General features: G+C 38.3%; 1 protein-coding gene across 1 annotated transcript in view; it reads right to left on the reverse strand.

The window, feature by feature from the left end:
* The window catches only part of SH3GL2 (SH3 domain containing GRB2 like 2, endophilin A1), a 141624-nt gene that overhangs the window by 8613 nt on the left and 117396 nt on the right, over positions 1–15615 (reverse strand). Inside the window, exons 4-7 of the mRNA XM_015594447.2 lie at positions 4740–4883; positions 3742–3875; positions 1746–1904; positions 114–217 (exon numbers count right to left, since the gene is read on the reverse strand). Of these exons, the coding sequence (XP_015449933.2) occupies positions 114–217; positions 1746–1904; positions 3742–3875; positions 4740–4883 (541 nt within the window). The remainder of the gene's footprint in view (positions 1–113; positions 218–1745; positions 1905–3741; positions 3876–4739; positions 4884–15615) is intronic.

A 15615-nucleotide genomic window follows, 5' to 3' on the forward strand; every position in this document is an offset into this window, starting at 1 on the left:
GAATTTTGGCAGAAGTTTTTCTTCAAATGTAGTTTCTCTATTATTTCCATTTCTTCACACATCATTCCATAGCAATAAAATGGAAATGTAAAATGCAGAGAACTGTAAAATACCTTTCTTCCAGTCTGACGGTGACTTGCTGCAAGATCTGGACTGCCTGCTTATGATACTCCAGCTGGGCCTGCACGAGTGCAGAGAGCTGGCTCACCTGTTCGATCTGCAGATTGATGAAGGGAAATCATGCCTTAGTTACCACATTACTGTCCTTAAGCAGCTACTACTGTCTGGCACATATGATGCAGCAGCCCCTGACATACAGCCTAGTGCTCAGTGATGCCCATGGCCATGTGGTGAGCCAGGCTAGGACACACAGTTTTAGGACAAATCAATTAAGGATAAGAAAGCATCCTTATGCGTGAAAATTCCAGTACCATTAGGAGAAGCAACATTATAATACTCCTGAGGATTACATAACTCTCATTGAACAATCTCCTGCTTAGCTGGAACATTAGGATTTGGCTTATTTTATTTATTTCCTATAGGAAAAACATGTATTGCCCAAAGGATTCACTGTGCCCTATATTTTTCATGCTAAGTCAATATTAGTGCTATTAATAAAAATGTGAATATTGATTTTTCAAATGAGGCACCAAGGAGGCAGCGTGGTATGAGGGAAAATCTTTTTCCTCTCTGAGCCTCATCTGTAATGTAAAGGGGTTGGGTCAAGTGACATTTGGGTTCATTCTAACTCTAATATTCTAAGAATCCTTGCTACCCTTATTTTGGATCTTGAGTTGTGATCTAGCTGACTAGTGGCCTCCAAGTCAACAGAGGCAATGCTTTGGGGAGGGATGCAGCCCTGAGTGCAGGAAAGGAGCACTGTGATTCAGGTCACCCCTCATTACAAAAGCATTCCTCTTCAGCAGGTAGGTGGACAAGTTGTTTGTTTTACATACACACAAACACAAACCTACACTGTCTCCGGGTAGTGGGAAAGTCTGGATATGATCAGCATGCCTTCCGTGTCACCAGTCAGGGCAAAGCAGTTAAGTGATAAGTACATAAAGGCTCTGCAAACATGTTAGCAGAAGTTGGTCAGTAACTGATGGAACAGGATGGGGGTTGAGGAAGGACAGGGAAGCTGGTTAACAGGTTTTATGACATGAGTAGTTGGAATGTAACTTCTAAAGCCATGAATAATAATTTAGTACTCTGGAAATGTGAAAGCAGCTTTTAAACTATCTCATCTGTGCCCCAAATGTAGTATCTGCTACAATCATCAATCTCAATTGAAATTACCTTTTAAAAAAATGTCAACTTTACTTCAAAAATACAGAACATCTTAACCTATGTTGGAAACTCGCTTCTGAATGCATTTTAGTTGATTTTGTTATTCAGTCTGAAGTCAATCTGCCCTGCATTTCAACAGAATATTTTTTTTAGCTATTGGACTGATGATACATGGATCAGAAACATTCTTTATCTCCCCACTACTGGTAATACTTTAAGATCATAAGTAGACAAAAATGTAGTTAAATCAAGTTACAGGAATACAGGGACAAAAACTTTATCATTTCTCATTCTATTTTATAATTTCAAATTCTTTAAAAGAAATAACCATCTACTGAAGTTCTCACCACATAGCGTGATCAGATATTAACGTTTTTAACTACCTAACCATTTAGCACATTAGTCTTGTGCCTCAATGGCAAGAATCATTTGAAAACCACAGAAGAGTAACTCACATCCATCTCCAAGAGATTGAACATGCTTGACTCAGCAATTTCTTTAGACTCATCAAATTTCTCCAGAGCTTGACGAAGCTCTTCATCTGGAATCTTGCCTTGTCGTTTCTTCTTATAATCAAAGTCCAGGCGTCGACCCTCCAACTTCTTTAGATGATGCTAAACAAGTCAAGAGCAGAAATATGCTTTGAAAGGACTCACAGAAAAGTCATGTTTACAGCTCACTTCCACATCATGCCTATTATCTTCCAAAATAAGACAAGTTAAGTTCTTAAATGTTACATCGCCAGAAAAATAAAGGAACATGCACCAGTGGGGCAAATGCTTCCAAAGGCCAAATGTGGGGAAATGTCTTTAAAAATAATTAAGAGCAAGAAATAAATTGTGGGAAGTATAAGTTCTCTTTATTTGCTGAGACAAAGCCAAGCTGGAGTACGCCTTTTCCTTCCATCACAGAAGCTGGGAATGTGTATAGATGCCCCACACATGTGGAAAACACAGGCATGTCAGGCCCACTAGTCCCCATCTTCAGAAGAAATGGTATCTCATGAGAAGGCAGGAAAAAACACTTTCCTTGAAATGAAATGAGAAAGAATGGCATTCTTACTTTTTGAAATCACAGAGTATTAGCGCTAGAAAGGACTTATCTTTAAGGTAATCCAATCTGTTAGAATGACTTTATTAATTATTGCTTATTTAAAATATGGATTTCTGATCATCTAAATTAGAATATTCAGGGCCATGGCCTAGGCAGCTATATCTTAACACTTATCCTGGTTGACTGAAGCCGCTTTCAGGGAACATTGATTCGTTCAAGTCTCTCATTCAACACTCAGTTACAAAACCTAACTTGGAAGGAACCTCAGAGGGGGCCTAATGCCCCGCATTTCACTTCAATCCCTCCTTGCATCATCCCCACCACATGGCCATCCAGCCTCTGCCCTAAACCTTTCATAACCAAGTGGAGCAACAGTTTCCTAAAGCAGTAACGTATTATATCCTAAGATCTGCAGTATTCTACTACTAATGGGAGAGAGAAAATGCTGGGTTTCCCTTGATTCTAGGTGTATATAGAAAGAGAAGGAGATGAAATTGAGTTGGGAGTGGTAAAGAAACGAGCAGGAAAGGAAGAAGAAAAATATCCTAGACCTTCCCTCCCACTCCACACTCTGCCTCCAATCCGTGCTCTGATCCAAGCTAAATGCTTGTTCCTTTGGAAGGTATATTCTTGTAAAACATCTGAACTTGCAGTCAGCTGTAGAGCACAGCAGTGGAGTAAGAGTTACATTTTAAGTTTAGAGTGAGTCTGCCCCTTACTAACTGTGCAACCTTGATCAAGTGGTAGGGCTGAAGGAGATTTAAGCTAGAATAAGGAGATCTAGAAGATTTAAAGTTATGACAGTCCATTTCACAATAAAGGAAACTAAATTTCAGACAGGTTCAACAAATATTTGTTGAAGGAATGAATAAACAAACATTACACACCTAGATAGACTTAAAGCCAGTTGAACTTTATTTGGAATAGTGCAACTGTTCTACGTGTTTTAGAAAGAGAATAGTTGGGTATTCCTCCTCAATTTTAACGACTGTTATGAAAATATAAAAATGTGTTATAGAGTGATGGAATAACTATTTAAGCTAATAATTGGTATAGCTAGCATTTTAGAGGGTGAACTCAGCCCAGAAAACCATAGAATAATTAATAAAGTTATGTATTATAATGGAAAGAATATAATCCTTCTAGAGAGAAAAAGCTTAAAAGATCTTGAAAATTCAAAGTGGAGAAGTCAAATTTAAATTCATGAGTCATAACAGTAAGGCCAAAAGTACTGCATTTCTGGCTTCTCTCAATTTATCTTGAACTTTTTTGCAATTCACATGCCCAGTACTGACGACATACATGGTAAGCTTAAAAAACGTTTTCTAAAGGAAAATGACACCTGCATCTGCTGTAGGATTTAAACTGTCTACTTCCCAAAGGACTAGATGCAGATACCTGAATCTCTCTCAAATCTTTGTCATGAAGATTCTGAAGGGGGTCAATGAAGTTCTGCTTCACTTCCATATCCAAAGAGTCTTTCACCTCCGAGAGCTCCCGCATGGCCTCCCCCACGTCACCGAGCGCTGGGCCTGGAAGGGGAGAATGAAGCCCTTGCATGTTAAGAACAGAAGTAAAACACATTTGCAATGATAGGTCCCATTACAGAAAAAAACCTATGGATTACCATCTATCTTCTGAAGACAACCAAGATGAGAGACAGTATTAAATACTCTCCAGCAAACAGTGTACTTTCTACCTTAGACAGTTCATATCAGCAACAGACTCAATGACCCCTAAGGGGGTATGTCTCTTATAAAACTTTGCTTTTCCTTTAAAATGCAATTTGGGAAGCTCCCTGCCCTCCCTTGTAATTATCAGCTTTCCCTGATAGTGACCTGCTTAAGGCCAATACATGTAGCAGAAGCAAATATTAGGGACAGAGAGCAGGACTCAACCATGAAGGATGGTCATTTACTAAGACCTCACATCACAAGGGGATGAAACAGTGTTTAGTATGGTAGCTGAGGGTCAGAGGAGAGAGAGGTGAAGAAATAAACTGTATCTCACCCGCAGTGGCAGAATTAGGTACCACATATGAAAGAGCTAAGAGAAAGCTCGTGGGGCAGGGTGTTGAATCATGCTCATTGTGACTATTATCCAGTTATTGCCAGACATACTCAATAGTAAATGTCCAGGCATCTGGATATATCAACCAGCTACTGTAAAGACTGGAATCTCATCAAGGAAAAAGAAAGTAAATAAAACCTCTACAACATACCATACACACTAGAAATGATGAAACAACTCTGACAATAAAGTTTTGGTCCAATTGTGCAAGACCTAAAACTGAGAATCAAAATATAAAATGGTTTGAGCAATTTTCTAGTTTCTTTCTGGCACTAAAATCCCCACGGACAAACGAAAGAATTAAAATCTGAGAAAGCACTCTTCACCAAAGTTGCAATCGTCTCCAAGCTCTCTTCCAAACTTGAGCATGGCCTCTGCGAGCAGCGCTTCTGCCTGAGGATAGCCTGGCCCTTTTTCCTGGCCACGGATTTTTGACATGGTGTTGATCATGCTGAGTTTAGCTCTGGAAGCTGAAGGCAAAAGGAAAACAGGATCTCAAAGTAGGCAATGTGTTAAAGCAGAAACAAAGCTGGAGGGTGAATCAGGCCTTAACTGGTCTATAAATTAGCTCAGCTAATGAAAGCCGCACCTTTACCTTTCTCGCTTCAAAATTTTATGAGAAATTTAGCAGAAAAGGTACCAAAAAAAAAAAAAGCTCTTTGGGGTGATGATCTCACCCTCATATGCTCTCCATACCTTACTATGTTCTTTCTGGTCCTTTCTTCATTGTGGTGGCCCGGGCTAAGCCTTTGTGGAGCAGGGTGGAAAGCATTTTGAAAACTACCTGATTATGTGACCTCTAAGTTTTAGGATTCTAGCTTTGTATTTCAATTCTACGAGTCTGTAGACTAAAGCAGGAAACTTAATTTTTACAGCGTGGGCCTAATGCCATATTTCATTTACACCGTATATAAAATAGAACTATTTTATTTTTTTAAATTAATTAATTTATTTTTAATTCTTTAATGTCACCACATATTTGACCCCTTTTACCCCATCTATCTTCCCCCTCCCCTCTCCCCTCTGGTAACCACTAGTCTATTGTTTCAACCATAAGAAGAGATGAAAATAGAACTATTTTAAAAATCACTTCTCAACTAAGGTTCTGACAGTAAACTGACCCATGAAGAACAGAAATATTGTGTTCATTAAAAATACTTAATCACCTCTCTAGTACATACTGCATCTGAAAATTAGTTCTTTGCCACAAGACGGCATTTCAACTTCTTTTTTGCTTTTATTTTTATAAAAGAAGATGCCTAGAAAACAATTTCAGTTTTCAAAGAAGAAACTGTTTTATGAATATACTGTTAAAGCTAATGATTTACTTGATGCTAGGATACTTGGGTTCCTCAGGTTAATTATTAGAGCTGGGACAGTACATTAACCTAAGACTGTGCCCAGGATCCCTTCAGTATGGAAACCCGAGAGAATCACAGCTAAAGGCACGTTCGGCATCCAGTGGCTGACATTTGATCTTGAATATTTGTTTCAAATAGGCTTTCATTTCAACTTTGGGCTTCAAAGGTCGAGAATGGCGGTGAGGAGAGTTATCATAAGAGGGCCCCTCTCAACCCTGCACCAGGCATATTACAATGAACAAGACAGTATGGCTCTGCCTTTATAAAGTTTATAGTGAACTGAGGGTTCACTATAGGGTTTAATAGCATCTATTTTAAAAACCATTAGAATGAAGTGTATGTACTACGTGTCATTCAAGGGCATTGCAGTGAGTCACAGAGGAACAGTATCACTCTCATCTGTGGGGGTGGGGCACTGCAAAGAAATATTCCAGAGAGAATTACCTTTAAGCTTAGAATCACACAGTGAGTAGCAGTTAGTCATGCTAAAAGCAATATGCAAAGCCTGGTGATAACCAGAAAAAACAAAATTCAATTTTCTTTACTCTGCTTTTCATAGAAAAGGGATCATATGTGCTAAATTTCAAAAACTGAAAATGCCACATGATCACACTTTTTTTGTGGAGACGATAATCATTAGAGTATATTTTCGAAGATTTTTCTACAATAAGCCATATCTGAGATCCAGGAAAGACCCAGTCCCTGCCCTCAAGGTGCTCACAGTATAATGAAGCATCAGATAAAAACAGACAGTGGCAGCAAACATGATAAATGCAATGATAGCTAATATGCACAAGGTACTGGGGGGACACAGAGAAAAAGTAACCACAACACAAATAACAGTGAAATAAGCAAAAGAATTTAAATGAAACAAAATTTAAAAATCAATAGAACTGTCGATGATAAAGTTGAAGCAAATCCCCCCAAAAGTAAAAAAAAAAAAAAAGAAAAAAAATTCAGAAAGCACAGATTGGGCCAGGTTTAGCAGCTGAAAATGGAAGTTCCAAAAAGGAAGAACACAGAAAAGAAGGGGAGGAAATTCTTTTTAAAAGAATTTCAAGAAATTCAAGAAAAGTTCAAGAAAATTTCCCGGGACTAACAAACATGTGTTTCCAGATGCAAGAATCTACTGTACATCCAGCACTATGGATAAAAGGGTCCATACCAAGGACTATTAATATGAAATTTCATAAAACTGGGGACAAACAGAAGTTCCTAAAACCTTACAGAGAGAAAAAAAATAGGTTACACATAAAATGAGAAAAATGAGGTCAATATTAGAAAACCATAAACATGAGAAATTGCCTTAGAAAACAATGGAGCAATGACTCCAAATTTCTTACAGAAAATAATCTACAATTCTTTATTCAAATTACCATTGAAGTATAAAGGTAAAATAACGATAGTTTGAAATACACAGGAAGGTCTCAATTTATTTTTTTCCCAGGCTAATGGAAGAGGCGTTAATCAAGAAAAGGGACAGGTACAAATCTAGAAAAGGGAATCCAGTATAAGAAAAGAGGTGAAAATGACAAAGGGAGACCTCATGATGGCCATTATGGATCAGGCATGGAAGCCATGTGTAGCTGACACAACACACAACCAGATATGTGCAGCTCAGGTAGCCATGAGCTCTAAGGGAGCTACAGGTTCCCTATGTCCTCCAGTGAGATCAAGTAATAGTTATCCACCACTGTATCTTTCTTTGTAATGTCTCCTTCACTAGCCTCCTCTTCTTCCCTACTCTCTCAACAGGGTTTCCTGGAATCACCTCCCAAATCAACCACATGTGCTCTAACTCTTGTCTCATGGTTTGCTCTTGGGGAAACCCAAACTAAGACAGCAACCAATCCAGAACGCAGCATCGGATATCTCAAAGATACTGAATACCTGATGGTTTTCAATGTATTGAGAGAAAATTCATATGTGTGGCAGGGGGTCTGGGAAAGAACTGGTGAAACATACATAAAAAGTTTTAAAAAATAAAAAATAAAGCAATGATTAATTCCAGGAAAAAAAAAAAGGTTATATAAAAGGAAATATAGTATTATCTAGGTCTCAGCTTTGTAAAAGTTTACAAGGGCATAAAATATAAATTTTTGAAGAGACTCACTTTTATACATACTAGTGAAATGCGAGAGAAAAAGGGTGTTGAATAATGGGAAGACAGGAAAAGAGCAAACAATTCTCATCTTCCAAACAGGAATCAAGCACAAAACACCTAAAATTGGAAAACCAAGGAGCAATATAAGCATGTCGATGCAAGATTAGAAGTAAAAACTAAAGAAACAGCCAAAAGGGTTTTGACAGTGTTGCTTCCGGGGCATGCAAATAGGGGAAGGAAGGCAACTCCAGGGGGACTGCTGTTTTTTTTTTTGTAAAAAGCTTTGTAAAACTACCTAATTTTTATAATATGTGCATGTATTACTTCCATTATACAAAACTAAATTGAAAGCATTTCCCATTTCTTTTTTCCTCAGAAAAACTTAGTGGCTAACCTGGATAAACAATTCCAGGTATCTTGACATTCTGGGTGCTGCTCTAATGTCATGGGTCTTTCAACCAAAAAGCTCTACTAAAAAATATGTCCACTGGTGTAAAGAGAATTAGCTGGGAAGAGAAAAGTTAATAAGCATTAACAAGTGAAATTCCATCAGAAAATGCCACCAAAGGAAAGGGCTCGACGAGTCCACAGCTAGGTGATTTTTGTTAGAAAATGTATCAGGTGAATTTAAACAACAGGAAGTGAAATTAGGATGACCATAAAAGGCTGATTTATTAAAAAAAAAAAAATGACTCCTATTGTTTTGTCCTCTACTAAAAACAGCAGTTTCTTTTTTGGCTCCCAAATCTATGCTTTCTTTTAAGTAAGACAAACAGGGGCAGCCAAGGCTCAATCTAAAATCATCTGACGCACTTCTTAATTCTGGACACAGCCAAAGGGAAGTCTAAGCTCTGCTGGGAGTGAAACAGAAGCTGCTCACTCTGCCCACAGAGTTATTTCCCTGAGACCTAAAAACGATGTCTGTGTGAGTCATGGCTCAGTCTCTCTCCTAAGGCTGCTTATCTAGTGTAGTAACCAGCTGGGAATGCTGAAAACTCAGCACTTATGCTAAATCGTAGTTTTTAAATTTTCTACTCCTTAATCCAAATGAACGAACAGGAAAACAGGTCTTATCTTTCACGGAAAGCAGCACAGTGCGTTAAAAGTAATGCCAGCTTTAGGCTAATGCAAACAGAGGTAAAAAATCCAGGCTCCAATTCTTGCTAGCTGTATATCCCTAAAAAATTTCTCATTCATAAGTGTGTTATCAGTATCCAATGATAAAGAGCAAAAAGACAGACAACAGAGAGCGGAGACAGGAAAAAGCACTCCTTTCTTCCCTTTCCACGTTCTCTTTCCTGTGAGTGTCTGTGCTGGAGTGCTCTACTATCAACTTGGTTATATGGGGAACTACATTTCCCAGAATCCCTTCCCCACATTTCCCAGTTAGAATTGGTGCAAAGTGAGGCTGTGCAAGCTTTGGGAGGCAAAAGGGAAGCAGTGAGTAGCCTTAACACTCCAAAAGCTGTCACCGGTTAAAACAGGTGAGAGACAAATGCAGAGGTACAAATGGGTTCCAGCTTCTTTTGCTCTTCCTTACTCCGTATCCAGCTCACCTTCTTAAATGCTCGTTGTACTGACTGACAGTGATCCCAGGCTCTCCATAGACCTTAGGTTGCAAACTTCTGAGGTGGTAACCTTGAAGAGCCAACAACTTTCCATATCCTTCCTACCAGTGTCCTCTGGGACCTGTCTACCTTCCTAAGTTCATTCGCCTGGGCCAGGACTGAGCAGTGATCTTTCTGATTTTTCATTGCCACTCTTTTTGGCCTTCATTCATCCAGATCTTCCCACAACTGTAAAAGCTCTAATTCCTATAATAAATTTCTTATTCCATAATATCCACAATGGCTTTGCGTGTCCTGATTAAATCCTGACTGACACAGTGTTTGATGGTCTAGTATCTCAACTGACAAAAAATTATGATCTATTCTTGATAGAGCACTCAAAGTGAGTCAATAAAACTGACTATAAATATTTCAATTCTACAAATTTATACTTTCAGCATAGACATAAAAGAGAAAAACTGTAGGTAGAAGTTAGCTGCTAATTGTGGAAAGAACAATAGAAAGGAGAACCAATTTAACAAAGTGGGATAAACACAGACTGTGGAGTCAGACTGTGAGTCCAAATCCTCACTCTATTTCATACTGGGTGACTTAGGGCCTCAGTTACCTCATCTGTAAAATGGTATCTCACCCTAATTGGGTTAAGTTGATGTAAGGATCAAATGATATAATGTATGTCACAATGCTGGCATGTGATAAATACTCAATAAATGTTGGTTATTTCTATGAGTGCCAGACAAGCCAGCAAGTTCATTGTGTGATTTTGCATGTTACTTAACCTCTGTGAGCATCATGTTCTTCATTCATAAAAAGTTTAGGGGAAAAAAAGTATATTTTCTAAAACTCTTCCAAGTTCCTTTATGTAAGGTGATTCTTTTTAGATATAAGACTTCTCGAAAAAACAAAAACCAAAAACAAAAAAAAACAACCATACTTTGACCTTAAGAAGCAGGAAACTTCTGGCAATTTCCTCTTCTTGGACCAGCCTTCCCCCTCTCTGTCCACCTGCCCAACACGACACCAGGCACACAAAATGTTTCCCAATCACCTTTTACCTCTACTACCTTTAAGTGTAAGTGACCCCTTCTCTCATTTTATGTTCCACTGTGCCACACCTACATTGATCATATCTTACATATTTTATTCCTCTATTTTCTGCATGTCTGTTTCCTGCTACAAGTTGAGAAACTGTATCCTATTGAATTCTAGCACCGTCAAGCCTACAGCAGGTGCTTACTTACTAACTGTGGGCTGAACGATTTCATGTATAAGCTTTAATTTTTTTATAAAATTCTTCTGCATACATCATTTTTTCTAATCCCTGGAAAAAGACGTCCCTTTTTGAAAGCACAATGATCTCCTTTTGTGCTCTGAAATGGAGCTAGAGGCTGCCGATAAGACCTAATAACACACTAACTCTGTGATCTGACAGGATGATTTGGGACAACAGGTCATGCTGATGGCAATCTGGCCTGTGTTGTTTCCCTTACACAGAATCGATCTTAAGGATTCTGAGGCTGCTGGGCCTTTTCTTCTCTCTGACTCCATTTCTTAAAAGTGCAGAAGCGTGGAATCCCACTTCCCATTCACTCATTAATACTGACTCTTTGGAAGTAATTCATCTCTAAATGAAAAACTGCTTTATGTGGAAATGATAAGAAACTGGTCAAATAAACTCCTATGATCAGGAAATAGGCTCTCAATTCTCCCAACAAAAGAGGGTTCTTCAGCTAAACTATGAGCCCTAAAGGGATAAAAAAAAAGATCAAATTAATAAGAATCAATAAATGTTACAACAGAAACAATTAGGTATCCCCCCCAACAGAAATTTCTGAATTTGCACTGTCTGACTGAATCGGTATTTACCAAACATCTGCTTTTTAAAGTGTTTTTTTTTCCTGTGATAAAATAAACAAAACAAGTATTTATTAAACACCTACTGTGTGGAAGAAACTATGCTAGGGAGATTCAGAGAGAAGAAAGACCCAGTCTCTGCTCTTAATGAGCTTACTGTCTACTTGGAGAGTCAGTACTTCACTCGTGGTGACACAGGCAGATGTGGGCCATACTTGGACAAGGTTATAATGCATCTACATCGCAGAAAAGAGCAATGCATTATGCCTAGAAGAGTAAGGCTGGGAAGGCTCATAAAACAGGTGACACTTGAGCCACTGTCAAGAGTGAAGTGTAAAGGCAGAGCAACGGGAAAGGACATTCTAGGCATCTGGAGACTATGAGCAAAGGCACAGGAAAGTGCCTGATGTATCTAGAAACTTCAAAAAGTCTGTGGCTTAGGTGAAGAGCTTGCAAAGTTGGAACCAGGTTGTGAACGGCTTTCAATGTCATGCTAAGGAGCTTAGATTCTATTTTGTAGACAGTGACTCCCAGCAAAGGTTTCTGAAAAAGATTACTTAAGACCTAGACCTTTAACAGGACTTTAATTCAAATTAAATCAGATTTAAGTTTGGAGAAAAAAGATTTATATCCTTAATATAGGAAAAATGAGAAGGGGTCTTTCCCAAAGTGCGAAGATGGAGGCAGAGAGACCAGTTGTATGAATATTGTAAAAAATGAGTCCTAAGGAAAGAGAGGAAGAAAAAGAGATGAACTATATATAGAGAGTCCTTTGGAGGGTAGAATTAACAGGACCAGATGATTTACTAAATGAGAAAAGAAAGAAGAGAGGCATCTGAGATGATCTTAGGGCAATGGTGGGCTGCCTATTAGAATCACCTGTGGAGCTTTTAAAACTACTGACTCCTTCAAAATTGGTACTGGGTTGTCTAAATTCCATAAGGAAAAACACTAACTCATGACTCCACCTTAAACTATACCTAAAAATCAATTAGGTCAGTTGCAGATCTAATTAGGTAAGGAAATACAGTACACCTTCTAGAAAATGATATAAAAGAACATATTCATGACCTATAGACTATGTAAAGATTTCTTAAAATAGGTTAAAAAAAGCACTATCAATAAAGAAAAATATTTATAATGTGCATTAAGAACCTCCTTCTTTCAAAAGAGATTCTTAGAAATAGTTAAAAAGCAACCAATGAAGCAGGTTAAAAATATTCACAATACATAGAACTTGAAAGGAGGATTAAACACAAACAAACAAACAAAGAAACCTCCTATAAATTCCTAAGGAAATGATAGCCCAATTTAAAAAAAAGGCAAGAAACCTGAACAGATATTTCACAAAAGGAGATATCCAGATATCTAAACAGCATCTGAAAAGTGCTCAACTTCATTAGTTATTTTGGCAATGCAAGTAAAATCACATTGAAACATACTCACACAAATGGTTAAAGTTTAAAAAACAGAAAATATAATTAATGTGTTGAGAGGGTGTAGAACAACCTGAACTCTCAAATATTGCTGGTGGAAGTATGAACTGACAGAATATTTTAGAAAACAATCTGACGGTATCTACTAAAGCTAAACAGACATATACCCTGTGACTCAGCAATTCCACTTCTAGGCATATATCCATCAGAAATGTATACATGAATAACGGACATGTCCAAAAATGGTCTTTTCAAAATAGCCAGAAAATGGAAAACCTCTTAAGTTTATCAGTGAAAAAATGGACAAATAAATTGTGCTATAGTCTCACAATGGAATGTTATACAGCAATGAAAATGAAAAAACTACACCTACATACAACAACATATAAAGTTGAGCAAAATAAGCTAGATGAAAAGAGTACCTGTCCATGATTCTATTAAAGTTAAGTTCTAAAACAGACAAAGTTATATGGTGTTATATAGAAGTCAGTGAAGCTTGTGTCTGGAAGGGGGTTTCTGGGATACTGGTAACGTTCAGTTTCTTGAACTAGGTCCTTACACACAGGAGTATCAGTTTGTAATAACTCACTTAGATAGACACTTAAGATTTGAACACTGCGCTTTTTTTTTATGTTACAAATCAGCACAGAGTTCAGGGGAAAATGACAACAGCAACAACACTGCTACCTGTGTCTCATTCCCAAATTCCCGATGTAACTGGTCTGGTATGTGGTCTGGCCATCGACTGTTTTTAAAGTCCCCTAGGTGATTGTAATGTGCTGCCAATGTTGAGAACCACTGTATTAGAGTCGCCACCCTGAATACCTGGGTAGGTGATAATACAAATCTGAGATGAAGAACACAGGAGGAAGAGAAGATTTTGGAGGGAGGAAAGTGTAAAAGTGTTCCAATTTCAGCAAATACAAAATCTAACAACAGGTCTTGAGCCGAAAAGAAGGTGGGTTGAGTAAAGACAGGTAGCTTAACTGATAACACCTGCAATTTGATTCCAATTTTAGTGAGACACAATTGACATATAACATTGTTTGAGATGTACAATGAAATGATTTGATATATGTGTACATTGCAAAATGATTACCACAATATGTTTAGTTAACATCTATCAACTCACATAGTGACAAATTTTTTTTTGTGATAAGAACTTTTAAGAGCCACTCTCTTAGCAACTTTCAAGTATACGATATGGTATTGTTAAATATAGTCACCATGCTATGCGATACATCCTCAGGCCTTACTTTATTGTAACTGGACGTTTGTACCTTTTGGTCCCCTTCACTCATTTCACCCACTCCTATGCCCGGCCTCTGGCAACCACCAATCTATTTCTATGAGTTTGGTTTTATTAGATTCCACAAATAGGTGAGATCATACAGTGTTTGTCTTTCTCTGTCTGACTTATTTCACGTAATGTAATGCCCTCAAGGTCCATCCATGTTGTGGTCCCAAATGTGGAAACAACCGAACATCCATGGACAGATGAATGGATTTTAAAAATGTTATATATATATAAAATGGAATATTATTCAGCCATAATAAAGAAGGAAACACCTGGAATCCTGAACCCTAGGCCATCAGATAACAGAAAAAAAAAAGGAATAAAATCCATTCCCCACTCCAAATCGAGATGGAGTGGTGGTTTTATATTTGGTAGGTGGGAATTAGCCTTTAATTAGTGTCAACCGTAAGCCAGGAGCTTTATATAAACAATTTAAACTTAATCTTCACAACAACCACCGCCCTGAGGATCATGCTGCATCACTCCCATTAGTAGGGCTTCATGCATACATTGAGGGTGTGAAGGCTCAGGGAGGCTGGAAAATCTCAGTTCTCATAAATTCAGGCAAAGACAGGATTCAGACCCTGGTCCAAAGCCTGTTCTCTTTCCCACTCCTTCAAATCCTGTGACAATAAAAGTTGCAGGTAGAAACCTCCAAGTCTCCACAAGGCCCAAAGAAAAAATTTTTAAATCCTGTCTAAACACCTTTACCAGTGGCTGTCACCTGGTACATATCAGAATGACTTAGAAAACCTTTAAAAAAACATAGATTTGAGGGCTCCACCTCTGTCTTGCTGATTTAGGATACCCAGGGGGTTAGACCACGCAGTGTGTCTTCGAGGGTACTCTGGAGAGAAGGATAAGCAGGTGTGGGCATTGGAGTCCCACCTGTTACTAGTTTTGAACAATCACTTTATCTCCTTGAGTCAGTCAGCTTAATGATTCTCAGACTTATCTCTGCAGCCCAGACTGTTCCACTGTGTTAGAGTCACATGTTCTAGTACTTACCTGACTCCACTAGGATGTTTAGGCATCTGAAACTTAACACATTCAAGCTAAACTCTTTATTTCCATAATGCCTCTTCCTATAGTATTCCCCATTTTAGTGAATACAGTTCCATTCATTTTTCTACTTGCTCAGGCCCAAAACCTTAGAGTCATCTTTGATGCGTTTCTTTGTCCCATACCTCTCATCCAATCTGTCAGTGAATTTTGTCTGCTCTGCATTCAAAACACATCCAAAGTCAGACCGCTCTGGTCTGAGCCACCATTATCTCTCACCGGGGTTATTAAAAGAGGCTCCCATTGGCCTCCCTACTTTCATTCTTACTCCCTATAATCTATTCTGTATGTCAGTCCTTTTCAGAGTCAGATCGTGTCACTCTTCTCAAAATCCTTTAATGTGTCCCTATGTCATTCAGAAGAGAAGCCAAAGTCTTTCCAATGATGACAAGGTCCTATGTGCTCTTGGTCCCATGACCTCGTCCTCTCATCATGCTTTTTGCTGTTCCCTGAGCACACCAAGCACGCCACTACCCCACAGGTGACTTTCTGTCTCCTTTACCCTTGATTTCTCTTTGTT

Source organism: Pteropus alecto, unplaced genomic scaffold (assembly GCF_000325575.1).
Source record: "Pteropus alecto unplaced genomic scaffold, ASM32557v1 scaffold95, whole genome shotgun sequence".
In the NCBI taxonomy this organism is placed as follows: domain Eukaryota; kingdom Metazoa; phylum Chordata; class Mammalia; order Chiroptera; family Pteropodidae; genus Pteropus; species Pteropus alecto.